The 27156-nt window shown below is 38.6% G+C and overlaps 1 protein-coding gene across 5 annotated transcripts in view; it reads right to left on the reverse strand.

Annotated features, from left to right (window-relative positions):
* The window catches only part of MARK1 (microtubule affinity regulating kinase 1), a 57834-nt gene that overhangs the window by 13947 nt on the left and 16731 nt on the right, over positions 1 to 27156 (reverse strand). For 2 of the 5 annotated variants that reach the window (XM_070401060.1, XM_070401059.1), the window contains exons 2-11: positions 19523 to 19726; positions 16599 to 16652; positions 15313 to 15361; positions 13917 to 13982; positions 10186 to 10256; positions 5773 to 5829; positions 4233 to 4469; positions 4026 to 4145; positions 3221 to 3320; positions 2071 to 2183 (exon numbers count right to left, since the gene is read on the reverse strand). In XM_070401060.1, the coding sequence (XP_070257161.1) occupies positions 2071 to 2183; positions 3221 to 3320; positions 4026 to 4145; positions 4233 to 4469; positions 5773 to 5829; positions 10186 to 10256; positions 13917 to 13982; positions 15313 to 15361; positions 16599 to 16652; positions 19523 to 19726 (1071 nt within the window). Of the gene's footprint in view, positions 1 to 2070; positions 2184 to 3220; positions 3321 to 4025; positions 4146 to 4232; positions 4470 to 5772; positions 5830 to 10185; positions 10257 to 13916; positions 13983 to 15312; positions 15362 to 16598; positions 16653 to 19522; positions 19727 to 27156 lie in introns of those variants that run through there. The other 3 variants (XM_070401061.1, XM_070401063.1, XM_070401062.1) reach the window with 3 other exon arrangements.

Raw genomic sequence — 27156 nt, forward strand, 5'->3', positions numbered from 1 at the left:
GCAAGAAGAAGAAAGACCACCAGGGTTTCAAAACACTAAAATGTTTATGCAAACGACATGCACTCTGGATTTTTTCTCATCTATTCCAAGCCATACAAGGAGTCAGAACTTAAAAAACAAAAATAATTTGGGTGCAGAACTGCAAGCTGGCAAACAGGAAGGAAAGGAAAAGGCTTTGGAGCCTTAGTAAGTAGTTAAAACACCAATAATTGCTACCAATCATTGAATGGCGGTTATAGACTGTGCTTAGCTCTTTATATTGGTTACTTTGTTTAATCATTACAAAAAAAACCTATGATTTATCAATCTGCACTTTATAGATGGAAAAATTGAGATTAAGAGAGCCAACAGAGCCCAGCTGGCATGGCTCAGTGGTTGAGCGTCAACCTATGAACCAGGAGGTTGGGGTTCGATTCCTGGTCAGGGCACGTGCCCAGGTTGCAGGCTCAATCTCCAGTAGGGGGTGTGCAGGAGGCAGCCAATAGATGATTCTCTCTCATCACTGATGTCTCTCTCTCTCTTTCTCTCTCCCTCTCTCTCTTTCTCTCTCTCTCTCTCTCTCTCTCTCCCCCTCCCTCCCTCCCTCTACCTTTCCTCTCTGAAATCAATAAAAAAAATAGATTTTTTAAAAAAGGGTCAAGGGACATCTCTGGATTCAAAGTCAAGATAAAATCTAAAAGTTTAACTTTATACGCATACGTGTGTGCATGGATTTCTTTGTTTTGTTTTCTCCACCACATTTTCAGAACAAGGTTTGGTTTATTGGCTCTGATCAAGAAATTGCACCTACGTAGAACTAAATGAGGTATTGGGGATCGAAACACTACCCCTCTCTCTAACAAAAAAGATGTTTGTTTACTTAATTCCTGGCATCCCAATGGGTATCCTGAACTCATGTGTAAAGATGCCAATGACAAACAGCAGGGTGATACTGATGAAATTATAATAGATACCAGCGAACACAGGGCACACAGGTATCATTGTAAGGACTTCAGAAGCATTAATTCATTTAACCCTCAATGACCCGAAGTCAGCCGAATGCACTGCTTCCCAAACAGTTATTATCTAACTACAAATTATTTCAGTCTATTTTATAAAATGCCCCTCACAGATGTCAAATTTTCAACAAACCTTCAATGTTTTAGGCTCTGTTCTTGACACTCGATTTAACTCTTATATCTGCCGTCCCAAAGAGCTCAATCACCATCTGCATACAGCTACTTCCTAAATCTAGCTCACGACAGATCTGTCCCAGCCTCAAGAATTCCCAACTGAATGTATCAAAGCCACTCAACACTCTATAAAGTACAATGTCACCAACTTTTTTCTGGGTCCCCACCTATACAAATCATTGGAGACATGATCTACACTTGGTGGTAAACGCTGTCACTTCCTCTTATTTGGTCACTGTCTTTTCTGCACACCCAGAGGTACCATGCTACCTTTGGCAGGGCTGTTGCATTTGGGTGCACAACTCTAGGGGGCGCCATCTCAAAGCCTAGGCTGTGAATGGTACCCCTTGGGGCTAAGGCACCAGGCCTGCTTTTTCATAATAGAATCTCTTGGTACTCAGAGATGAAATGAATTCATAACTTAGCACCTTTTGAGTTTTGAATTCTAACACATAAGAAATGGTAGGGTCTTTATGTTATTTCTGATACCACACAGAATATATCTGCTCACATTATATCTTACTAGAGGCCTGGTGCACGGATTCATGTACTGGTGGGGTCCCTCAGCCTGGCCTGCGGCTCTCTGACATCCCCCGAGGGGTCCCATATTGCGAGAGGGTGCAGGCCAGGCTGAGGGACTCCACAGGTGCACGATCGGGGCTGGGGAGGGACTGAGGGAGGGCTACAGGGCGTGTCCGGGCCGTCTCGCCCAGTCCTGATCTGCCTGACCCCCACAGCAAGCTAACCTACGATTAGTGCCTGCCCCCTGGTGGTCAGTGAGCATCATAGCTACTGGTCAAACAGTCGAATGGTTGTTTAGGCTTTTATATATATAGATACTTAGCCATCACTAGCTCAAAAAATGATTTATATTTATCTAAAAATGTGAAAAACTTACTTCAGGTGGTTTTCTACCTAGAAGAATGTAAGTAGCCATGACTTCATCATATTTCTGATTTATTAAGGCGTCATTTATCTCATCTCGTGCGAAACCCATGGTGACCATGACATCTGGAAATTTGAAAAAAATGCAAATTTTATGAAAGTGGGTTTATTTTAGTAAGCAGATGAATAAAAATTGGCCAAGCTTGCCAACATTAGATATGAAAACTAAGTTCTAAAATTTTAAAGTGGAATATCAATTATAAAGACTTTTGGATTATTAACACATGGATACCGTATTTTCAGATACTGTATGTTCACGATTTTTCATGCAGAGACTATCTATATCATGAGTTACAAATGATTGGGCCCATTCCCTTTCTCATTGCCTAGCACATTCCCAAGCTGAATTCCTTCGTCCATCCAGACTCACAGTATCTGTCTGTGACACACAAAATCCCTTTTTCCCCTGTCTCTCAACACACCCTCAGCCTCCCATGGAGTGGTCTCTCCCATCTCTGAACGCTCTCTGCTTTCTGATCTGAAGGCAGGCTGAGTCCTCCTTGGGAGGCTAGAATTCCACAGTTGTCCTGAGCAGAGTCCTAACACCCTAGAATGTTCCTCCCTTTGTCTTTAAGCCAGACAGGAGCACAGCTGAGATGACTCTGTTTTGAGTTCCTAAAGGCTGTGGGAAGGGAGAGAGTAACAAAGAAAACAGTTTGGCAGCAGCTTGGGGCTGGGCAGGGAGGGTGGACGCTGATGAGACACAGAAAACACAAAGCGAGGGGCCCTATTAGCTCAGGGCCTCTGTGTTTTTGGTTGAAATACATGCTATGTTTTGCTGATATCAGTCTGATCGATGCTGAATCAGTCATTCCTCCTGTTAGAAATTGCTGAAAGGAAAGAATGAGATTTATCTACATCATTTTAATTTGTGTTTCACTGTTGCCAACACTTGAATTAGATTATAATATGCATGAGAACAAACTAAGGAACTTGAAATTTGCAATGATTGGTGTATATCCGGGGAAAGAAAAGATGATAGAGCAGGTGTTTTTCAAATAAAAATGGCTTTCTATTTATATTGTTAAATGCTATTCTGTTAGACGAAAGGACCCTTACTTACAGCCTGGGGTCAGCACCTCTCACAGCATTTAAGTACTTACCTATCCTTTTTGTGTCATTGAAATCTGGTTCAGGCTCAGTATACGGCTTTAGTTCTTCTTCTTCGTGACCAACATTCATCCACCGATCTTTCATTATTTGCTAGGAAATAATTTCTACATTATGTTTGGCCAACCAGAACATTCAACCACTTCAAAATGAGAGACAATAAGTCAAACAGGATTCCAAACTTAACAAAAGAAAGTTTACTTCAGCTACCACTGCCTATAGACAAAAAAATGACTGCTTGCTGGGACAGTCTAACAAATTAATTCATGCAGATGAATGGTGAGGAAGTAAGCAAATGAGCAATGAAATACACATCTTACACTTAGGTGTACAGAGAAAAGAGATGGACTTTGGAATGGCCAGATGGAAATAACTTTTCTTAAATGGGTTCCACTTTTGTAAAGCCCATCATGTGCTTCTGAGTTTAGATTTTCCTTTTTTAAGAAGAGGTTATTAGTAGGAGGAGGAGGAATGGCAGTACCATCACTGGTACTAGCCAGACATCAGTAAGATGCTTAAGATTATCTGAGCTACAGCTAAAAAGGTGTTAAAATACTTTTTGAGAATTACCAAAGAGGACAGAGAAAGGGCAAAAAGGAGGAGTCTTGCTTTTGCTCAAATTTTGCATTGTTTTGAAAGGTAACACAGTTCATCCTAGTTCAAGACTGGAAAGAGAGGGAATCGCCCAGAAGTTTTTCAGTTTCTGTCTAATAAAAAACCTAGACGCATAAAAATTCAGATAAGCAGGATATAAAAATAAAAACAACAAGTTAAACCTGGAGCACAAAAACGACTTACTTCCAAGCTGCCTCTTTTAATGGGATTCAGCACTAACAATTTCTTCAGGAGGTTTTCACAGTCGGTGGACATATAGAAGGGGATGCGGTATTTCCCGCGTAAGACTCGCTCCCGAAGTTCCTGAACAAACAAAAGAAAGCACTGAGGACTGGCGTTTGCAAGGACCCTGCGTGGGGGTAGCACGGGAACGTCAAAGTCAGCCGATACCTTCAGATTCTGGCCGTCAAACGGCAGGGAGCCGCTGACCAGCGTGTAGAGAATGACGCCCAGGCTCCACACGTCCACCTCGGGCCCGTCGTACTTCTTCCCCTGGAAGAGCTCGGGAGCGGCGTAGGGGGGGCTTCCGCAAAATGTGTCCAATTTGTTCCCGACTGTAAACTCGTTACTAAAACCAAAGTCAGCAATTTTAATATTCATGTCAGCATCAAGGAGAAGGTTTTCAGCCTAAGAGGAAAATAATAAAAAGGACAATGTAAAGAGCCTACATAACACCACACGGCCATTATCACTCTTCCAGATCCCAGACCTGTCTCTCCTGCCTCGCGTTTTCCGAGGTAACAGCTAATGGAGAAGCCCAGCAGGTAGGTGGATGCGTACCTGCTCCCAATTCCATCTACAGAGGCTGCATTTTAGCACCATACAAGGAGAGCTCTCATTTTTATGCTTATCTGCAGCTGTTTCAAACCCTTTCTTTCCTTCAAGATAATATCCTAGAACTGTATTTTATTTTTTAAAAATTTTTGTATTAATTTCAGAGAGGAAGGGAGAGGGAGAGATATAAACATCAATGATGAGAGAGAATCACTGATTGACTGCCTCCTGCCCGCCCCTAACTGGGGATTGAGCCCACAATCCAGGCATGTGTCCTTGACCTGAATCAAACCGGGGACCCTTCAGTCCGCAGGCTGACACTCTATCCACTGAGTCAAACCAGCTAGCGCAAGAACCTGTATCTTAATATAATCTAGTCAAAAGAACATCAATCAAATAACACTGATTCATTTTGGGCTTAAACCAACAAGTTTACCCAACAGCACTCTACTTCAATAGAGGACCATTGGTTAACACAAGGCTAATACCTACAATAACTGCCAATCAGGGCTTCTGTGACTACTGAGCTCAATCCACTGCCCTCTGTGAGAGTGTTTCCTCCACAGAGTTCTGTTCTCTCAGTAACACAGTACAATGCAATACAGGCTCCAGTAGAGCGTGTCTGCTTGAAGCTTCCTTTTGCTATTTTACAACTAGATTCTCTTCTGGAGGTATATTATGGTAGAAAGTAGTGATTCTCCCCGCAACCCTAGCCTCCCAATGTTTGAGATACTAGTTTTCCAAAATCCTAAATCAGAATCACTCAAAGAAAAAGTTTTAAATGTGTCTTTGAGCTTTAATGTAAAGAATGAGAACTGACTCTTATATCAGACTAACCTGAATTTGTGCCCACACCTTGCTTCTGACTAAACTGGACTTTAGACATTTTTAGTTTGGGACAAAGTTTACATTTATCTATAAAACAAGCTTATTCATGGCGAATCAAATCCTCTAGCCTTTAATGCTAGCTGACTACTCATATCTTTTCTTTATTTTCTCAGTGACAATATTGCCTCTCATAAAATTGCTGTGAAGATTAAATAAAAACTAATTTCTTTGTATAGTGCCGGGTACAATGAGGCAACCAAACATAGCTCTATTATTATAAACCATCCATTAATAATTAAAATTTTTATGTTATAAAATCAGGGCTTACCTTAAGATCACGGTGAACAATGCACTTTTGATGACAATACTGTACAGCAGACACAATCTGAAATGAATATTTGGATAAAAGATTAAAAAATTATTTTATGGTAAAAAAAAATCACAATTTCCCCCAATTATCACCTCCAATTTAGATTACTAGCTTGAATTTCAAAGTAATATTTAATAATCTCAATGTTCCTTTAGTTCAGAAAACTATACATATGAAAGTTAGAGTGGTGAAACTCACCCTTAAATGTAGAAAATACTGAAAAGTAGAATTCTCTTGCTAAAATATTTTTGTCTGAGTTGTGAATTTTTTATGGGTTGTTATATTTCTCTGTTTACATGATCAAATGTGTACAATTGATAGTTTGGGTCAAATGGTTTATTTATTCGAGTGTTGTAATAAGAGCTCTGGCAAACATGAAGCAGTATTCCAAGATAGTTGGTTCAAGTTCAAAAAGCAAAACTCTATTTTAGGAATTATATCAAATGTGTTCAACACATGTTTCTTCAGTGAGGACAACTGACTAAGAACTTACCCTGTGGGGTATTTAGCAACATCCTTTGTGTTCATGTACAAAGAAATGTGAAAAATGTACCTTAAAAATAAACCCAATTATCAAAAGAAAAGACTAAAAAGTGAAATTTAATCTTAAACTTGTCACTAATTCAGGTGGGCTCAATACTCTACACTGTAACTAGATTTTGTATGCAGTGAAGATTTTCAACCATTACAAAGGGCTCTCTGGGGACAAGGTCTAAACAGGGAGGAACCCAACAGATTAAGAGCCAGAGAAACAAATGATAAATCGGTTATAGCAATTCTTTCATAGTTTTTACTACATTAAATACAGAATTGGAAAGATTCTGATAGCAATCATGTAAGCATGTTTTTATTGATTTTTTTTTTTTTTTGAGAGACAAAGAGGAACATCGATGTGACAGAGAAACATTGATCGGTTGCCTCCTGCACACAGGATCAAACCACAACCTGGGTATGTGCCCTGATCAGAATTGAATCAGCAACCTTTTGATGCGTGGGATGACACTCACCCAACTAAGCCACCCCAACCCGGACTAAGAGCTATTTTGTACATATAGTTATATCTGCTGTCAAGGAGGACAACCATTGTAATACACAGCAGAACATTTAATTCTGTGGATTCAGGTAAATGTGAACACAGTCTGGATGCTGAATATTGGTTAGGCATTTACAAATGGAGACAGCAATGAGATTTCTGAAAGGCTAAAGGTGATGTGAAGTATGACCATGCTAACAGGAATATGGGTTAAAAAAACCAACAACTTCTAAGTAATAGATGTGAAACTGATGGTTCAGTATTCTAAAGTTATCCTGATGGATATTAAAATGGTTCAAAGACAGAGAAGACATGAATTCAAAACAAAACCAACATACAATGAGCAATATGTAGTTCAATTAAATTTATTTTGAGCCAATAGTCAGTTTATTGAGTACCTACTATGTGCAAGAAAATGTGCTAGGGAAACACAAAAATTAACACTGCATGGATCCTGCCCTTACGTAGCTGGCAGACTGATTAGGAGTAGAAAACATGTATACAGGTAACCATAAAACAAGGCAGAATCATAGAAGAAGAAGCACAAAGAAGTGAGGAAATCCTAAAAAATAAAGAATCGTTAGGAATGCCTCCTGGAGTTGGTGATAACTGAGCGAGGCCATCCTTGAAGGGCAGCAATATTTTAGAACGTGGAGATTTGGTGATGAGGGGAGGCTGGTAAGGGGCTGAAATGCACACTCTTTGAAAAGTTGGGGGGAAATGGTCCTACTACACCTTAGTTAGTTCCAAACTAAGCAGGTCCTACGTAACCACTGTATGTTTTCTGAGCAAAAAGATGACGACGGAGAATGATCACTTTGAAGCGTGAGTCCCTCAAATAGAGCAGAACCTGACAATGAATATTTGTAGCATGTTCTCTTAAACAATCTTTTTCAAAATTCTAATATCCAATGTTCACTGATATATGTTGATTAGCCAAGAGATCTGCACATTCATACGTAGGTATTAGTAAATCTTACTGAACATAATACATGGGCTGTAGTATGTTCATGCTATAAGGCTATACTTGTATCATGGATGACAGAAATGTGCTGATAATGATTATTATCTTTTTTGAGTCCATTTGTCTTGACACAGTGAAGGAGGCACGCTATAGATAATGACTTGGTTACCACACATGCACGTCACATTAGACAGAACAATCTCCAGGTTCTATAGGCACTTCTGAAATAAAAATCCCCTGGGCCTTAACACATTCGGAATGGAAAGATAATTAAAGAGAATGTTCCATGTGAAGCATTCATTCACCCCAAACTCTTTGACCTCTGACCTCTAGCAGTCAAACATGGTGGTTTAGAGTATTCACCACACTCATCTAGCCAGGTTCAATTTCTGATGTGAAAGAAATTCTGGCTTCAGACTCACTGCAAGAACCCCACCCACAAGTCCAGGTAGTGCTGCATTGTTCTAAGGCCAGACCCTCCCATCTCAAAACATCCATAAATGGGATGCAGGGATTTCTTTATGGTTCTTCTGCTATAGATCATGCAAACATGAATTATTTTTTAAATATATTTTATTGATTTTTTACAGAGAAGAAGGGAGAGAGAGGGATAGAGAGTTAGAAACATCGATGAGAGAGAAACATCGATCAGCTGCCTCCTGCACACCTCCCACTGGGGATGTGCCCACAACCAAGGTACATGCCCTTGACTGGAATCGAACCTGGGACCCTTCAGTCTTTCAGGCTGACACTCTAATCACTGAGCAAACCGGCCAGGGCCAAACATGAATTATTGTCAGCCCTGCACTGCTCCTAAGACCAGGCACGGAAGTGTTTTGCTGTGAGATGCAACTGCTAGGGTCACTTTGCAATTAGATATTAAGTGGGTCAGGAATTTCTAAGCCTTAGTTGCCTTCGTATCGGAAGAGCTGAGTCAATGCTATAATTTTCTTGCAGGCCATCAAATCCTAAGGAATGCAGAGGCATTATCTGACCAATGTTTGCTCAAGTGGCCTTGTGCAGGGTCTTTGCTATATCCAACTGTAGAACCAAGGGCATATACAGAGTTGGAAAAATCAGGTTTACAGTTGTGAGCTTATTCTTGATTAATTATTGTATTAATTAATTCTTGTATTATTCTTGATTAATTATTGTATTACTTATTTGTATTACACCTGAAAACCTACTTTTGCCCACCCCTGTATAAACGGTTGGAGAAGTCCTAAAGAAAAGGGGCAGAAAAAAACTTGTTTAGCTTTAAAAAAATATTTATGTTTTTATTGATTTTAGAGAGAGAAGAAAGAAGAGGGAGAGAGAGAAACATCAATGGATCAGTTGCCTCCTACCCACCCTCTTCTGGGAATTGAGCCCACAATCCAATTTCAGTGAACATCAGATATTAGAATTCTGAAGCAGATTGCTTAAGAAAACATGCTACAGATATTCATTGTCAGGTTCTGCTGTATTTGGGAGACTCACGCTTCAAAGCGATCATTCTCCGTCATCATCCTTCTGCCCAGAAAACATGTAATGGTTACACATGCATGCGCCCTGACCAGGAGGTGAACAGAACCCTGTTAACTTTTTGGTTCAGCATGCTCCCACATTGATCACTGAGTGAGGTGGTTTTGTGAAACATCTGTTGTTACATGACTATTTGGAACACAACATGCAAAATGCTTTCTGCATTTTAAACTGTTTTAAAAACAATTTACAATTTATTAATGTGTCATGTCTATAGTAATTTATATAGTATACTACTTTAATCCCTTTGTTCTTAAAAATTAAATCTTAGGTCAACTTAAATTACTTTTTCTTATTTTTGTCATTTCTGTAACAAGTCATATTCAGAAAATGCAACTATCTTACCACATTCTTCGGCCATATTTGCAAGGTTCTTTGCCTACCTGACTATATAAAATTGACCGTATCTTTAAATCTATAAAATATGAGTTCTAATACCAAGACAACTTTAATTATAAAAGAAAATAATACTAACACCTCTTTAAACAGTACACATATATACTGTATACATAGAGCTAATAATACTTGACAATAATTATTGGATAAAGGACTAAGTATTTCTTTTCTATCTCAGTCTAGTCTCTACTTCCAAGACTATCAAAGAGTTAACGTGTCTCACTTATTAGCATTTCACTATTTATGATCATCTATAAGTAACCATTTGCAACTCTCTGAAATTTAAATTCAGGAAGAACAGATTTCTTTTCCAGTTTTCCATTCATAAAAAGTGTTAGAAAGCAAGACTTTTTCTTGTTAAAAAACCATATACCCTGAAGTCCAGTTTATGACACTGTCCATTGTACATCACTAAAAAGAGCAGCAAGACAAAGTTGAAAACTGCTTTGCGTACCTGCCTAAATTTTGCACGGGCCTCTTTTTCTTTCATTCTTCCATGGGCAACTAAGTAATCAAATACTTCACCTGAATCAGAAAGGTAAAGCAGGCAGTAAAATATACATAAGATTTTCAATGAACAACATATGCAATGTCAAGTTTGTGGCTTGTGTCTAAAGAAGCTTCTGGCCCCCAATTTTCTGAAAGGTCTATGTAAATCACAAACTCTTCCATGGATAGAAAAAAAGGGGGGATTACATATAGAACTGAGTATCTGTAGCAGCTGATGATTTAGCAAAACTCTTTAAAGAACAAGTCATAAAAACATAACCAAGAAAAACTTGCTTTCTGCTTGTCAAGTGTTATGTAAAAGAATACAGTCAACTCTTTATTATCTGTTCTAATAAAGGGAACGGGCAGCACGGGCAATCAAATCACATTTGGCTTTGTATTTGGGGCCTACATTTCAAATAAAATAACAAGTCTTTTTATGTTGGATCTCTCTCTTTAAATTCATGAAGCCTTGGTCAAAGTCCATCTCACTATCGCCACACACATTGATTTCTTTCTTTTCCTTCCTATATTCTGGTTATGCCATACTCATTCCATCTATTTTGTACCTACTTATTATACAGAATTAAATCATCCTTTTGTGCATCTCCTATTACCCTACATGAGCTTCAGACTACTTGAGCACCATCGTCATAGCCATACTTTCTTTGTATCCCCAGCTTCATGACAGAACACAAAGTGGATAGACAATACACACCTGTTGAAATAACTTAAAGACAACTAGAAACTGTAGAGATTTTCTCTTAGCTCTATCACTTGATGTGTTTGTGACTTTTATTTTTTTCTGCTCAATAACAGTCAAAGAAAAACCTCAATATTTAGTTACAATATTTAAAATAAAATATCTCCGTATGAAGAAGAAATTATTTTTGTGTCCTTTTAATTATAATTTATACCATATAGATATATATGCATATTAAAAACTCACACAATAGCTTAAAGAGTTCTTATAAACTACAGCAAAGTGGTTAAAACTTAGATTTCAGAATCAGACCAATTTTGGTATGAATCTTGGTTTGGCCCCAAAGTAGCTATTGGGTGACTTCCTTAAGACCCAGTTTCTATCTATTGCCTATCTCACATGGCTTTTGTGAGGATTAAATGAAATAATGCATGTGCTTAGCACAGTGACTGGCATACAGTAAGCACTCAATAAATTATAGGTTTATATCTAGGTATACAGATATATTACATATACATGTATATGCAATATCAATCCTAGGATGTGAAATATTAAAAATCAAATATGTAATGGTGTACGTCAGATGAAACTAAGTCACCTACAATGTCAGGCAGCATATTACTTAAATGATTAAATGGGATGATGAAAACAGAGAAATGAATGGATGCTCTAGTTGACCCATCATAGTAGATAATTCTAGATACATGAGTTGAGGCTGGGAAAGATACACACAAGAGTTCAAAACTTGGGACTACTCTTAGTTCTGCCTGGAACACTCAGGCCCCAAATGTTGGCATGGCTCAGTCCTTCGCTTATTATATTGTTTGTTTATGGTTTGCTTCCCCAACTAGAATGTAATCTTGAGGGCAGGGACTTAGTCTTTGCTCACCCATGTGTCCGCAGCACCCAGAATATTACCTAATACGTAGTCAACATTTAATCAATGTTGTTTGTGTGAGGGAAAGGAGGAATAAACACACCATCCCAGAGCAGCCCTGACACCTACTTTTAATAGGCTCTTTTGGACCAAATCGTAAGGGAGTTCCCTGCCTTCCCATCACTGGAAATTTTTTGTCCCATCAGGGAACCAAAATCAACTGATCTACTCGTGGCCAAGAGGCAGCTGTCTGACCCCACTCTTCTTGTCCATGTTAGATTTCTCTGTGCATGTTAGACTCAATCCTAAAATATCTGGACATTTCAGCGGAAAATATGAAGAGTTGTATTTTCCAGAGGAGCTTTGCCATTTATAGATCAAAAGGGCAAGAAAAGGATTCTAGATTTACTGCCAGAACCATGATGGTTTTGTTACAAGATTGCTGACTGGCAAGACCGAAGAAAATCGAGCCCTAGGAATGAGAACTGAGTGAGGGACCACTTGGTTGGGGCTGAACTCCAGTACATCGTCTCTCCACCACAACACCCCGCCAACTGTGCTCCCCATCACCCCAGCCCTCGGTCCCCTTCATTAGCACCAATAGAGAGTTGACTGTACTTACCATTCATTGTTAACACAGTATATATATTAATGCCACTTGTGTTTAAAACAGAATGATGTTCACAGATTGTTAGCAGCCTATAATTTCTCCTATCAAAGCATGTTTAGCCACTATTTTTGGACTTTAGATGACTAAAATGAAAAAAAAAAAAAAAGGTCTAACAACTAAAAATAATGCTCAGGGTTCCCACGCTGACAAAATGTTATATAAATCTAACTGAAGGATGGAAAAATAGAGTAATAGTTCGTTATGTGTTTTTTATAGGTTTGTTAATTTTATTGTAGACCTTCACTTTATGCAAATTTGCATGGCAGAATAACTGTTTAAAATCCAAAAATAATAAAACATTAACAACATTGGTTTTCCAGGTAAAGTAAAAAAATCTACACTGAAATATCTTCAGGATGGGAAAAAAAAGCTTTGTAAACAACCAAATCTATTAAAACTTTCAATCTCCATAAAAAAAACTGAAAATGCAATTAAAATATATTTAATATTTGCAGTAAAAAATTTTTGAAATCTAAGAGACAGTATAAAAATACATAATTTAGATGTTTTATAAACTAGAATTAATCCTCTCTGTTCTAGCTACATCAAATCTGAATCACCAGGAAAATCTATGTACTTTATCAGCTAAAAGGACTCAACACTGGTTTTCTATTGATTAGCAAAAGAGTTAATTAGCTAAAGTGCTTTAAATACTTAGAGATGCCCTCCCTCTTCTTCAATTTTCTGAGCTCTTAAAACCTTCAAGTATTCCTTTTCTACTTATTGAATGATTTACTCCATACACTTTAAACCTGTTTCTGAGAACGCTGAGTCCTACGCCTAACGGAACTGAGGTTTTCAGCCAGCGTATCTCTCACTTGAGGGAAAGGCAGACAAAAATGGTTTTCTATATATATCCGTGTTTAAAAATCATTCCTATAACTTCTGGTATACCTATGTAGTCAAAATACACTTTACATTCTACTACAAATGCATCTTACTATTTCCCTGTCAATTCAACCTTTCAGCTTTTAGAATATATAGATCAATACTTGTGTAAATTCAAACATTTTATGGATTATTTTGAAAATGAACATATACTGAGAATCTTTCATATGTGAACAATCAGAGAAATAAACATTTGGCCTAGAATATTCTTTTGCCATAGTCTTTATTAAACACATTCTGAATTTGAGATTTCCAGCTTCTAGTCATCATAATAACATGACATATAATAATACTATTTAGATAAGAGAATCAAATCATTCATAGATAACAATGCAAATTTAGTTTTAAAAATGTCCCTAAGTAATTTTAAAATGAGCCCCAAACCCAACTTTTAAATGTAGGGTTAACAAGTCAGCAAACACTGAATTTTCCTTAAGGTATCATGTAAAGGCATTTTAATAAAACTGTAAGTTCATTAACAGCAATAAAGACATAATCTTGAGGTGTGGACAATCCTATGTCTCACCAAAGAGAATTTTTCAAGCCCCACATCCTTACCCCCACTTGCGTATTCCATGACTAGATAGAGGGTCTTCTCTGTTTCAATAACTTCAAACAATTTTACTGGAAAAGAAATTAGAAATATACCTCTGTAATTGTTAGCATGTATTGGTTATATTTTTTAAAAAAACATGTTTTAATTGATTTAGAGAGAGGAAGGGAGGAGAGGTAGAAACATCGATGAGAGAGAAACATCAATCAGCTGCCTCTTGCACGCCCCTACTGGGGATTGAGCCCACAACCCAGGCATGTGCCCCGACTGAGAATCAAACCAGCTACCTCCTGGTTCATGGGTCTATGCTCAACCACTGAGTCACAATTGTGTGGCTGGGTATGTTTTAATGAAATGAAAGGTAACACTAAGCCAGTGGAAAATTTGAATGTTTATTAAAGAATATTAATTACAATTTTAAAATTTAAAATTCTCTTAAGAATTATTACTCTTGAGGAAGAACACTACTTACCATAAAGTGATTGGGAACTGTCTGCTAGGTCAAAAGAAAGTTAAGTTTCTGGCATTAAAGAATCATTACCTTTTCTAATCAGAATAAGGTAATGAAAGGAAAAATCTTAAAATCATAGTAAAAATTTTTTTACAACAATAAATTTTAAATAAAGCTTTAAAAGATACTATGTTATAATGGGCCTCTCATAAAACATTAAATAATCTTTAGTACAGAAATAAGAAAAATTCTATCAATATGTGATACTATAAAAGTTTGTGGTTAAAAAACTACTAAATTATCAGATTTATGTAGTTGAAATTACACACCACAAATAATCATATGAATATTTCTAGTAAACATAAGATTTTTAAATGTGCAAGAAACAAGTGTTTTAAAAACAGATTAAAAAAAGAATTGCTTTCTCCTTCTTAAAATCTAGTAACTTCATGTAATACATGCAATCAATACACTTATTTGTAAATATAGGGGAAACCCAGAATTTATAGAAATAAATCCACTAAAATTGAAACCAGCTCTAGTTTTTAATTCAAATTAATTATTTTGCCTGTAAACTATGAGAAAGCTATAATGAGTATTATCAAATTATTTGGAATTTATTTTTATAAGTATCTAAATGGCATGCAATCTCTCTTGAGGAAGACTGAGTACAGAGATACAAAAAAAAACATGTACTGTATATGGATCAACCCCAAGTCATATCCCTCATTTTAGGGGAAAACAGAAGACAGCAAGGTAGTAACAAGCAGTAGCCTTCAGCTAACTTCTTTATAATCTATTTTTACCCAAAGTATCACTTTCTCAGGTCACCCTCAGGTTTCTAGTTACCATCTTTCTTCTATTTATATAAAACATCCTTAAAATTGTATCTTTGCAAATAATACTCAAATGAAAGAAAACACTTCATTATTCATGTATACAATTCATACCTATGTTAGGGTGATTCAATATCTTCATTATTCGTACTTCTCGAAACAACTGTCAAAGAAAACAGGTAGATACATTCCTGTTAGAAAAGAACACTGAAGCAGAGAATCAAAGAAACGCATCTGCTTACAACACACCACAGGATCCTGGTAATGAACTAAGAAGCCATTTGTTTCTCATCCCATCTCTAACTCTGCTGAGACTTGGTTTCCAGGACAACTTTTATTTATTTTTTAATCCTAACCCAAAGATATTTTTTCCACTGACTTTGAGAGAGTGGGAGGGTGGGGGGTGAGACAGAGAGAAAGAGAAACATCCATGAGAGAGACACATTAATTGGCTGCCTCCTGCATGTGCTCCGACCGGGGCTGGGGATTGAACCTGCAACCCGGGTACATGCCCTTGACCAGGAATCGAACCCGTGACCCTTCAGTGCATGGGCCAATGCTCTATCCATGGAGCAACAGCAGTCAGGGCACAGGCCCCAATTTTTAATTTAATGTTAGAATCAGCAGGTGTAATTAAACACACCATATTAAACATTTCTTATAAGATTCTCTGTTTTAGGAATCCAAGGTCATTTATGTAACATTTACTGGTACATATATGACTGTGATCCCTATATATTCAAATAAAAATCACAACGGATATGATCACTATACAAAATGAATATATATATGGCAGAAATATTAAAATATCTGCTTCGCTTTTAAAGTACACATTTTAAAAATGTGCATCTGAGCAAGTTTTCCCACATAAGCAAGTAATAAAGCAACATGAAACACCTACCAGGTTCACAGGGCAATCCCCATCCTAACTGCTTTTTATCCCCCCCGCCCTCCCGTTTTCTTATATTTCCACTTTTTAAAGAAATGTTCATATCTTTTCCTGTAAGTTAGCAGAAACACTAGTTCTTGTAGAAGAAGGAAGAAAAGCAAGTAAAGCTATAAAAGGAAACCCACTTAAGGAGAATATTAACTCATCCATAGATGTTTAACAAAGCAGAATCCTGAATACTTCCAATATTTTAAGCCAAGTTTTATTCTACTGAATTAAATACATTACTTCCTTTTATATGGTACATGCATTTGAGTAGTAGATATTTTTCAAACAACTACTTCAAAAATATTATTTAAATATAAATGTTTTACATTATGTCTTTTTTTCATAGATTAATGAAATGCAATATTGCACCTAGTTGAAAATTTAGGATATCTGGCTTTACAGAACTCAAATATTAATTAAGAAACTCACATTCTAATTATTTACTATTAAAATAATTACAGACCTTTTGTAGACTGGTAGGATTTAGCTGAGTTTTATCTATTATTTTCACAGCAACCTAAAAAAGAGAATCATTAAACTGTATTTGAGAATACATATTTTAATGAATAAAATCTTAGAAAGAAAACATCTGTTCTTTCATTTCTAACTAGAAATAATTTAGTGTTCACATAATTGGATGGCAAAGTTTTGATAATTTGGCAGCCTTAGAATATATACCATTGACCACATCTTTAACCCATTTGATTCTGAGTCAATGAAATTACACTTGTGTTATTACTTCCAAGTTTCCTCTTTAAAAATAAAAATCATCTACATCTCAATCTTTCACTCATGATCTTGGTAAGTTACAAATATCAGAGGGGAGGGGCTTATAGACTTTCAGTAACGTAAGTACTATGTGAATAAAATGACGAGGTGGGTAGAGAAAATGGTCGCCCACGCTTAGTGATAGCAGACCAGCAAAGTGGATCTGAATGTCCTCTAAGTCTCTGCCTAACATAGAATGTACTTGAACAGCTCATGGGTCAGAATGGACAGGGAGGACTAAATTCAACTGGAAGTGACAATAATATTAGGCATAGAGCAAAATCAAAACTTATCAAAAACATTTTATGACAGATTCCTCACAATGTCCTAACTGGATCCAGTAAATATTATGTTATGTAGAAAGTTAGATGTTTAACTGTTCTCAATCTTGAACATAGAAATTACTAAAGACATTAATATTAACAATAATTATTAAATACTAGAGGCCCGGTGCACAAAAATTTGTGCACTCGGGGGGGAAGGGGGGGTCCCTCAGCCCGGCCTGTGCCCTCTCGCAGTCTGGGACCCCTCAGGAGATAATGACCTGCTGGCTTAGGCCTGCTCCCGGGTGGCAGAGGGCAGGCCCAATCCCTAGGTGCAGCCCCTGGTCGGGCTCAGAGCAGGGCTGATTGGGGAGTTGGGGCGCCGCCCCCTGTCATGCACAGAGCAGGGCGGATTGGGAGGTTGTGATGCCACCCTCAGTCACGCTCAGGGTAGGGCTGATTGGGGGGTTGGGGCACCGCCCCCTGTCACACTTAAGGCAGGGTCGATGGGGAGGTTGTGGTGCCACCCCGTCACGCACAGAGCAGGGCCGATCAGGGGGTTGGGGCGCTGCCCCCTGTCACTCACAGAGCAGGGCCAATCAGGGGGTTGGGGCACTGCCCTCCCCCTCGCCCCCCACCCCCCCCCCCCCCCGTCACGCACAGAGCAGGGCCCATCAGGGGGTTGGGGAGCTCCCCCCTGTCACGCACAGAGCAGGGCTGATAGGGGAGTTGGGGCACCGCCCCGTCACGCACAGAGTAGGGCTGATAGGGGAGTTGGGGCACCGCCCCCTGTCACACACAGAGCAGGGTGGATCAGGGGGTTTGGGCGCCACCACTGTCACACTCAGGGCAGGGCCGATGGGGAGGTTATGGCTCTACCCTGTCACAGAGCAGGGCCCGTGGGGGGGGGGGGGGGGGTTGGGGCGCCGCACCCTGTCACACACAGAGCAGGGCCGATCAGGAGGTTGGGGCTCCACCCCCTGTCACACACAGAGCCGCAGGGCGATCAGGGGGTTTGGGCGCTGCCCCCTGTCACGCTGATCTGGTGCCAGGAGGCCTCACTGCTCCGCTGATCCCGGTGCTGGGAGGCATATTACCCTTTTACTATATAGGATAGAGGCCTGGGGGCTGGCTGGTTTGCCCTGAAGGGTGTCCTGGATCAGGGTGGGGGTCCCCACTGGGGTGCCTGGCCAGCCTGGATGAGGGGCTGAGGGCTGTTTGCAGCTGGTCACACACCCTTCAGGGTGGGGGTCCCCACTGGAGTGCCTGGCCAGTCTGGGTGAGGGGCTGAGGGCTGCTTTCAGGCTGGCGGTTTTGACTGCTTTCAGGCTGGCGGGAAGCTCCCAACCGCTCCTTTTTTCTTTTTTTTTTTTTTCTTCTGGGCCAGCTTTAGCTCTGGCTCTAGCTCTGAGGCTTCCACTGCTGAGCGTTCTATAATCGAAACAATGTATAACTTCAGCTCTGAGATCCCAGCCGGCTATATTTGTTAGAATGTTTCAAACTGCCAGCTGAGAGGCCTGCAAGTCAGGCGGGGAAAGTTGGAGTCTGTAGTCACTGGAGCAAGGAAGCCTCCCTGCTCGCTTCAGTGCATGGCTGCCGGCCGCCATCTTGGCTGACAGTTAATTTGCATAAGGATACGCTGATTAGCCAATCAGAAGGGTAGCGGTCGTACGCCAATTACCATGTTTCTCTTTTATTAGTGCAGATATACATTTTTGCTATACAAATACACATAATTTAAAGCACATGGGATTTTAGAAACCCAATTTTCTTATAAAACATCTGTATCACAACACTTAATGTGGTCTCTAAGTAGATAAAAATGAGTGAGTTGCTTTCTACACATTTATACCTAATCTATAATAATAAAAGCATAATATTCTAATTAGACCGGACGTCCTTCCAGATGTCCTTCCTTCCGGACAAAGCCACGGCAGGCAGGGGCTGAGGCAGAGATGGCCATCACGGCGGCAGGGGCCAAAGTCTTGCATGAATTTTGTGCATCAGGCCTCTAGAGTTTAATAAAAGACTTTATCCTAGCCTTGTTCCTCAGGTTGAGTAGCAGTCTGAAGTATTTACAGAAACCACTAACGAAAGACAGAAGTCTGAGAAAAGTTCATTTGCATCAGACTCCATCTCTGAGATGCTAAAATGTAGGAATGATTCTTTTCTAAACATTAAAGGTCAACTTTTCATGCAATGATACAGCTCTACTCGGCACATTCCATTCACACATATCCCATATTACAACTGTCATGAATGCCCAGCATCAGCTTTGGGAACGCTTTTCAACAAGACTTCGGAGAGGTAAATGTTCTAATCCAAGTAAGTATTAAAAGGCATCTTAAAAACTTACCTCTCTCCCAGTTAGAACATGCCTTGCCAATTTCACTTTGGCAAAGTTCCCCTTCCCTATTGTTTTTTGTAAACGGTAATTCCCAATGTGAGGCTGTTCGTCTGCTGCGGACGTAATGGAGTTTCTACACCGAGGGATGTTCTGTCTGCTACTCGATTTGGTAGGCTGGATGTGCGGTTCAGTATATCCATCCACAGATGTATGCTAAGAAAAAGGTTGCAAGATGTCAATGCTAATTCAATTATAAAAGGGCAGTTTAAAACACTGGGAATAATTTTCATTAATGACTCATCTTCAATGAAAATACATCGCACTACACAATTTTAAAGTTTGGGTTCTATTTATAATTTCTATTGCGCTTGAGCTCCTTTTGCCAGAGGGAATATAACTATTTAAAATGAAATGTTCTGCTCAGCTTCAGGCATATGCTTATGATTTAAAAATACAAATGGTATGTAGATAGGAGCCCCACCGGCCATTACTCCTCTAAGAGTGTTATTTGTTTAGTTGAAATGACATCATAGTCTAGAACTGCTTTATTAAAAAGACTTTCGTGCCAAGACAAACAACCTCATGAGCATGGTTCTATTTCTCGAAACTTTTCATGTTCATACTTTCATTTGCTGGGTGTAGAACTCAGCCAACTGACCAATCAGCTCCGAACTTCTGGTATACCTCTAATCAATTCTTGCCCGATTCCCTGCTCAGCTTACCATGCCCAAGCAAGAACTACTGAAAGCCCTGCTTGCCTCCAGGACCTAGTAGCCACTTCATTCATCCTCAGTGCTGTTCTTGAAGCAAACATGTCACCTTGTCTCACACTAGCCTACAACTGCAATGAAGAGCAGACCTTGTTCACCTGCAAGTTCTGCACGTGAGGGTCCAGGTAGAGCTGCCTAACAAACGCTTTTTCACCAGCTCCGATTGTTCCTGCCCTTGTCTAGTTTTGTCTACATTCCTACACATATAAAATTCCTGGCTGTCTTTGTGAAAACACTGAATCACAAATAAACACAACATCTTTTCCCCATTAGCTGCTTAAAAATAGCTGAAGACGAGCAGGACAAATTAGCAAAAGAAGGGGATACCTTTTATTTGTAAAGTAAGTCACACCTATGTTGTCCTACCTACGTGATGAAAACTTGTTTAAAAATTTTTGATCAGAAATCTCTTAAAGGCAACCTTAAAGATGACTCCATTTGCCAGTCTCATGCAAAGCCTGACTCAAGGTTAGTCATTTTTATCTGTTACTACTTTCTGATTTTTAAAACACTCGGCTCAAAATTAAATCAGGTATACAACCAGAAGGCCAAGTTAACTCCATACAAAAACAAAACAAAACAAAACAAAAAAACACATAAAACAATTTATCATCTCAATTTGAAAAACACAGAGTAGCACTGAGTGATAAGCCATAAAACAGAAACAAGAAGAGAATATCCTATCAACACTCATTCAACATTATGATTGTACAAGATAGACCAGCCATGCTTTTTAAGAGTTATATATATATCATCTTTTCACCACTGGCATAAATATAAACCTAGAAAATGCAAGTAAATCAATATAATCTCTTGGAAGCACTAGTTGACTTTTAACAGAGTTACAAGAGAGAGGAAACATCCTTAATCATCAATTACATTCAGAAAGAATCCTTTGGTGAACTCTTAATTCAGCTTAGACATTACAGCCCAGAAAAAGCCATCCATCGTATCAGAGCTTCTGTTCCTCTCTCAACTCAGCTGGGTTCAGTGCCCATTTCTGGTCTTTCTATAGTTATTTCTAGCAATTCATAGTCCCCGATTATTAAATTAATTTTTATTAAAATGACATATGCACATGGTCAAACATGTCCAGTAACTCTCATAGGCTACTATCAAAAACTACCAGTCTCCTGTACCACCCTTCCAGACCTCACGCCTGCTCCCCAGAGCCATTTCTTTTAGCCTTCTCTTCTCATATTTGATAATTCTTGGTTCATCGGTCTTGGACATCCTCTCAATTTCCTACTATGGCTAATTATGATCTTTTATAGCCCTCAGCCCCACTTCTCCTCTTCCTAATGTAATATAATCAAATTTTCAGTTAAAAACTATTGTTTATATAATTATGACTTATAAGTACTAACTCACTGAAAGCCAAGTAGTATAGTATGATGCTTCTATTAAACTGTTTGTCAGCTTCATTGTGGTATAAATAACACACAATGAAATTCACCAAATTTCTGTATAAAAGATGAGCTGTGACAAATGTATAAAGTCATGAAACATGACTACAATGTAAATATATAAAACATTTCATGTCAAAAAGTTCCCTGTGCCCCACTGCTGTCAATGCCCCCCTCTCTGATACCACACTTTTGCTTTTCTAGAACATTAGGTAAAGAGATCACACCACAAAGAGTTGACCCTGTTACGTTCACTGTAATTCCTGGCATGCTTACTTATGTCTGCATATTGTTTTGTGTTTTCTCTTTTCCTTAGTTTTTCTATATTCACTGGATTTCCTTTTTTCTCCTCTACTGTATTGGGAGCTCTACCTCCAGTGTCTACTCTATTGGTATTTATTTTAAATCTTAAGGGTAAAAGCGAAGTGAGGTGGGTTGGGGAAATGTGGGAAATGAGGAAACGGAGGCAGTGAGGGCAGATAATGCCTCTGAGAAGTGTGACTTCAGCGAAGAGGCACCAGTGTGACAGGGGCGCAGCTGGGGGAGGTTACTGTCTAGCTGCTTGCTGTGAGATGGGAGGGACTTGAGCATGCTGAAATCCCGAGGGAAGGATCCAGTGGAGAGAGAGAAGCAGCTGAGACAAGAGAGGGAAAAGATAAGTCAAGTTCCTGGGAAGGTGAAAGTGAGAAGAGGCAGAGCACAGATGGAGCGATGGCCCTTCTGCAGGAAGAAAGACATCTCTTCTCCCGTAACAAGCAGAAAGGAAGAGAAATCAGGTCTAGATGCAGAAAAGTACAAACACTTGATAGTAGGAAGTTGAGGGAGTTCCGATCTGATGGCTCTTCACTTTCTCTGTGTGGTTGGAGGTAAGGTCACCTCCTAAGAGTGAAGGGAGGCTACAGGTTTGCAGAGAGTAGAAGAGATTTGAAAGAATTTCTGCAGAGGAAAAGCGCATTAATCGGAGAAGCCTAGTAAAAGGCTGCTGGGCAGTACTGACGGTCTAGTTGACATTGATGACCACAAATTTATTGTGGCACTCATCTGTCCAGTTGTACCATTTTCTTCAGCAACACTCAGAAGCCCACGGTAAGGGTGAAGGAAGCAGAAATATGAGTTCATCCTGATCTGGAGTTTGCCAAACAGGTACCAACAAAGAGAATGGGGCAAGATGAGTTAGGTTATTGGCGAGTTATTGAAATGATGGGCTATAAAATGTGAACTGGATAGTGAAGGAAATGAAGACAAAAAAGCGTTGATGGAGAGAGACAAGTAGAGGCCAATATGCTGGAGGGCCTATAGGTTCAAAGGTTCATAGTCACAGAATAGTCACTGCAATGAAATCAGAGAATGATCACAGCAAGACAAGCTAAGACAGCGCGGTCCCTGGCCCAATACCTGTAGTCAGAGATATGGGTGATTGGATTAATGATTCCCGATGCTACCAGCATAGGCTGCTCTGTTACTACCACCAAGAATTGTTCTGCATTTTAATCAGATTTTTAAAAACATGCCTATTCTATTTTTTTTAAATGTTTTAAAGAATACCATTAAACCACATAGCCACATGATTAGAAATTATTTTAATTATAATTTTCACTGGTTACATTATTCACCACAGTTTCCTACATCCCTACATTTCCCTCTTTTAGATTCACTTTTTCTAGTTTGAGAAATTTTTCCAGGTAGGTGTGTGGTAGAGGTGATATACTTGCTAAAGCATTGCAACTAATTTTTTCTTTAACTTCACTTATAAACAATAATTCACTTGGATCCAGAACAAGGACAAAGGAGCATTTTCCCACTTATTTTGGATTTGTTCCAGATGGTTGAATCTTTTAGAATCATGACGTAGTGAAAACCAGAAAATCACCACAATTAAATTGTGACTCATACATGACAAAACAATAAAAGAGAGAGGAAATTTTGTAGAATTTCCAGGTGGCAAAATTTTTACAGAAGTTTATCTAAGGAATAGACCCAACTACAAAGGAGAACTAGTGATAGGTCAATACCCATGTTGTTAGTATCTCATATCAATGGGGAAATAATAAATTATTCAACAAATGGTTTTGTAACAACTAGAAAAAGATTGAGTTGGATCTCTAGATTACTGTATTACTCCTTACATCAAAATTAATTCTCAGATAGTTAAGGATATTAATGTAAAAGAAATACAAAAACTAAGAAGCCATAAAAGTAAGCACTAGAAAAATAAACGACAGGGTAGCAGCTATTTTTATAGTCTCAGCATGGGAAATACTGACAACTTCAACAAGTCAAGACTATGACCAGTTCACCCAAGCAAGTGCTAAAATAAAGTTCTGTGGTTATTCTTATCAGGATATCAGTGGCTCCCACAGGGACCTCACTACTGTGGCATCATCTGAAATCAGGTGTCAGCTGACTAGAGACACCACAGGCTCCAAGCGACGGTCACTGCTGAGAAAACTGGTCATCCATGCGACAGTGAGAACGGAATGGAAAAATTTCTGATGGATGCAATTTAAATGTACTAAATTTCCCCTTAAATTATATTCATTTTTCATACCTCTCACTCCATTCTGAATGCAAGAGCCGGTGCAAACAATGCCTCACTGAGATAGGAAAGCAGAAAGTACACTTGGGTTTTTACATCCTTTTGCATAAAAATAAGTAGCTTTGTACTGTCCTAAATTATAAACAGAATTCGCCTCTCTCAAAAATAAAATAAAATAAAATAAAAATGAGAAAAAGGAGACAATCTCATCTTCTAAAGAAGAGAATGAAAATGAAATTATGTTGGACAATTTTCTCTTTGGAATTTGAATAAACTCTCTTAGGTGAAAAAAAAATATTATTTCAGGAGTAAGATGAAACCAATACACTTCAACATGACATTGTTTAGTTTAACAAATAATCGAGAACTGACAACTGCTGAGGAATAAGCATAATTGCAAGAAATGACCCAAACTATTAAAGGTTAGCGAGAAAAACGAATATAAACAGTTTTGACACGAAATGTAATTGATGACAGGTGTACACAGGTGCTGTTTTTCTGTCAGCTGGACCTGTTTCCCAACATTAGACACTTATTCCCAGGCCCCCTGAGTTGTAATTCTGTAGATCTTTTACCCACCTTGGACCATATGGGACCTCTCTGGGTAACATTTAAAGGAAACAAACTGCATATACATCTGGTCTTTATGTTTCTGGCAATGATCCCTATAATTAAATAATCAACTGTCTGTCTCCAGGGGGTAGAAAAAGTGCTGATTTGCTTGTTTCACACTCAGCAAAACACCTTCTACAAGATAGACGCCTAGCCTGCCACAGGCTCTCATATGTGGAATGAATGAGTAAATGTTATACCGACCAATGAATGGACACCCTTGATTCAGTCCGTCTCTGATACTCATCAGATAAGACACAGCCTTGAGTTAAATATAGTCTCACTCCAAGCCACAAAAAGTTGTTACAAACCGAACAATCATAAAACAGAAAAACTCTAAAGTATTTGTATTAAATGAAAGTCATAGAGAACAGAGGGAAATTAAATCCACAGGCTATTTAAAAGCCATTTAATGCAATGGTTTCTACTTTGTCCTTCCCCAAACTAATGTTTTTAATAAATAAGCATGTGAGGCATTTTAACTTGGCAACCTTTCTTTTCTCTACTTCTGTCCTCCTAATAGAAGTGCTGACTTACAATGAAATGGCCAAAGGGAAGACAGCACACGGAAGAAGGGCATTCGGTATAAACAAGGTTATCTATGTTTTAACGAAAAAAAAATAAATTAAAAAATGGCTTCAAATAAAACATTTCCATTGAAAATATGATTACTCATTTCCACGGACGTTAGCCTCATAATTAACGTCCAGAGAAATAGGTTTGGAGTCAGCCTGCCTGGCTTAAATCCTGGCTTTGCAACTAATTAGACGTGTGACCTTGGGCGGGTTATTGAACTTGGTATTCCTAGGTTACCACTGTTGTTGATAATTGTATCACCAAAAGGCAAGCCTCGTTGCTGCCCAGGTTCTCAAGGCAGGTGTTTCTGAAATATACCCAAATAAATGGAAGGTTAAAGGGTCCTCAGAAACATGAAAATATATTTGGGGGTGTGTCTGCATGTATGTACATATGTTAGGATAAGACTGTCAAATGTTCTCTTAAAAGGCCCTCTTTTTATTTGGAGACCATGTCCTACTTGCTTGGGGTTAAGCTGCCCTTCTTTTAAGTAATTACGTTGCTAGCTTATGGTGAGTTTTTCCCCACTTACTTGGCAAAAAGTTGACAATCTCATCCCATTTTTGAAAGGTTTTTAGTTTTATTTGTTTATTTATTTATTCATTTACTTTTTTTTACAAATTTTACCCATGAAACTCTGAAATCCAGAACATCTAGAAGCAAACAGAACACAATTACCAGCTGCCTGGCCAAACCCCAAATGCAGAATACTTGATCTTTCATTCATTAACATACTAGCTTCATTCACATATGCCCACTTCTCATTAACCATTGTCTGGATTAATCCAGTGGGTCTTAATTATAACTGAGACAATATTAACAACATTTTCCTAACCATGTGCTTAGGAATGACCATGTGCTATGGACCTTTCCAGAAAATGCTTATGTCTTGTCATGCAAGGATGCAAACAACCTATGATCATACTGTGCTCTTGACTTTGTTCTTTGTGACTTTTTTTACTTTCACATATTTTCTCTAAGTAAGTTTTGTCTCAGAGTAGCTGAAATCATTTAGAGCATTTATTTCATGCAATTAACTCTTGTCCCAAATATCTTGCAATAGAATAGTGAAAGCCTCCTATCACCTCAAAACCTCCTATCCAGTGACCCTTCCCCATTCTCACTATCATTCATTCCTGCCATGTTATCGCTTATCTCCTTACTCAGTTAATATGCCATGATCCTTTACTATAACCACTCCCATGCAAACATCCTTCATTCTCACTTTCATATTTGTTTGGCAAACCCTCACCATTGTGAAACTCAATCATGCTCCTCCTCCACTGGAGTTAGGTTTTATTAGTTTTTATATGAGCTGAGAAACCCTTTCTTTTAAAGAAGAGTTTAATCCTCTTATATTTATTTCATGGTTATTTTACCTAATTTTTTCCCTTTCCTTCTCCTCTACTGGATTTGGTTTACTTTAATTTTCCTCCCCACTCCACGCTGATATACATTCTGTTTCTCTTGGTTAAATTCTGAACAGCATACTATGACTTAAATTTAAAAATAATCCATTTTCCATCCTCCTCCCCACAACCCAAGACCTCAGTTTTGGCTCCAATGTTTCTCCTGCCATTTTCCATGTTATTCTTAACCAGCATTTGTATTGACTTTCCCCCCAACTTCCTAAAAATAAGCAACTGCTCTTTTTCTGTTACTTTTACAGTCAGTGTTTATTTTATCAACTGAAATTTCTTTGCTTGTAACCTCTTGCATCCAACTACTTTCTTCTAGATTCTA

This window comes from Myotis yumanensis, unplaced genomic scaffold, assembly GCF_028538775.1.
Source record: "Myotis yumanensis isolate MYYU_CA2020_CCGP unplaced genomic scaffold, mMyoYum1.0.hap1 SCAF_22, whole genome shotgun sequence".
Classification (NCBI taxonomy): domain Eukaryota; kingdom Metazoa; phylum Chordata; class Mammalia; order Chiroptera; family Vespertilionidae; genus Myotis; species Myotis yumanensis.